General features: G+C 37.6%; 1 protein-coding gene across 1 annotated transcript in view; it reads left to right on the top strand.

Annotated features, from left to right (window-relative positions):
• The window catches only part of HELRODRAFT_169690 (hypothetical protein), a gene marked incomplete at both ends in the record, with an annotated part of 2,252 nt that extends 1,415 nt beyond the window's left edge, over nucleotides 1-837 (top strand). The window contains one exon of the mRNA XM_009015514.1: nucleotides 217-837. Coding sequence (XP_009013762.1) covers nucleotides 217-837 — 621 coding nt within the window. The remainder of the gene's footprint in view (nucleotides 1-216) is intronic.
• Between the last annotated feature and the right edge of the window lie 300 nt (nucleotides 838-1,137).

Below are 1,137 nucleotides of genomic sequence, written 5' to 3'. Positions count from 1 at the left end.
TTCAATCCTGCAACTCAGCAGACGCAAAATTTTACTTATAACTTTTTAAATAAAGGAAATATTGTTAACGGGCTCTATGGTTTTGATACGAAGAGCAGAGAACAGTTGAATGACGATGCGGAAGATGATGCCAAAGCAACTTTTTTCCAACAACAACAACAACAAACTTTACAACAGCAGCAACAACAATTTCTTATACAACAACATCACCAGCAGGCACAACAGCAGCTGCAACACTTCCACGCTGCTGTAGCAGCGGCAGCTATGTATTCGCCATTTTCTTTTCCAGCATTTCTCCATCCAAACGGGGGCAGTGATCTCTTGCAGAGACCCCCACCAAACCTTCCCCTCCTCCCTAACTTCACATCTCTCTCCATGCCACCATCAACCCCCCTCTCACTCTCTATCCCACAGTCAACAAATTCCACTCTTATTGCAGACAACTACCTCCACACTAACAACAACAACGTTAACGTTAACAGCAACAACATCAACAATATAAATTCTAAATGTTCAAACAACAACATCAACAATGGCAACAACAATATCAGTAGCAACAACAACAACAACATCATCCAATCGTTAATGTTAGCAGACCAGCTGAACGTCCAACGAATGCTATCAACGTATGCTGGAACAAACCCATTCTTTATGCTGCAAAATAAAAACAACATCATCAACAACAACAACAACAAAATAATTTCTGACGAGAATGACGTCACCGATAATGTATTCAACGAAGATTTAACAGTTGAAAATTCGTTGAAAAACGTTGAAAACAATTTCAAGCAGCAGCAACAACAACAACTGCCACACATATTCGCAACAAGTTTATAATTCGCCGGTGATATGATGAGTCAAGAAGATTCACTTAAGCGTAGTTGTCGCAATTGAAATTACAAATTAATAGTCGGCCTTGCATGTTGAATTGGGCTCTAGCTCTCTGGTCTAATGACGATTGCACTTTAAACATTATTAACAACAACAACAACAACAACAACAACACTAATAATAATATTAATAACAACAACAACAACAATAATAACAGTAATAACAACAAAAATAACAACAGCAATAACAGCAACAGAACCAACAACAAAAACACAACCAAATTTGATGTATAATAATATATAAGGG

Source organism: Helobdella robusta (assembly GCF_000326865.2).
Source record: "Helobdella robusta unplaced genomic scaffold HELROscaffold_16, whole genome shotgun sequence".
NCBI classification, from domain to species: Eukaryota; Metazoa; Annelida; class Clitellata; order Rhynchobdellida; family Glossiphoniidae; genus Helobdella; species Helobdella robusta.
Note: the sequence above shows the minus strand (reverse complement) of the source record. Positions and strands in the feature narration are given on the sequence as shown.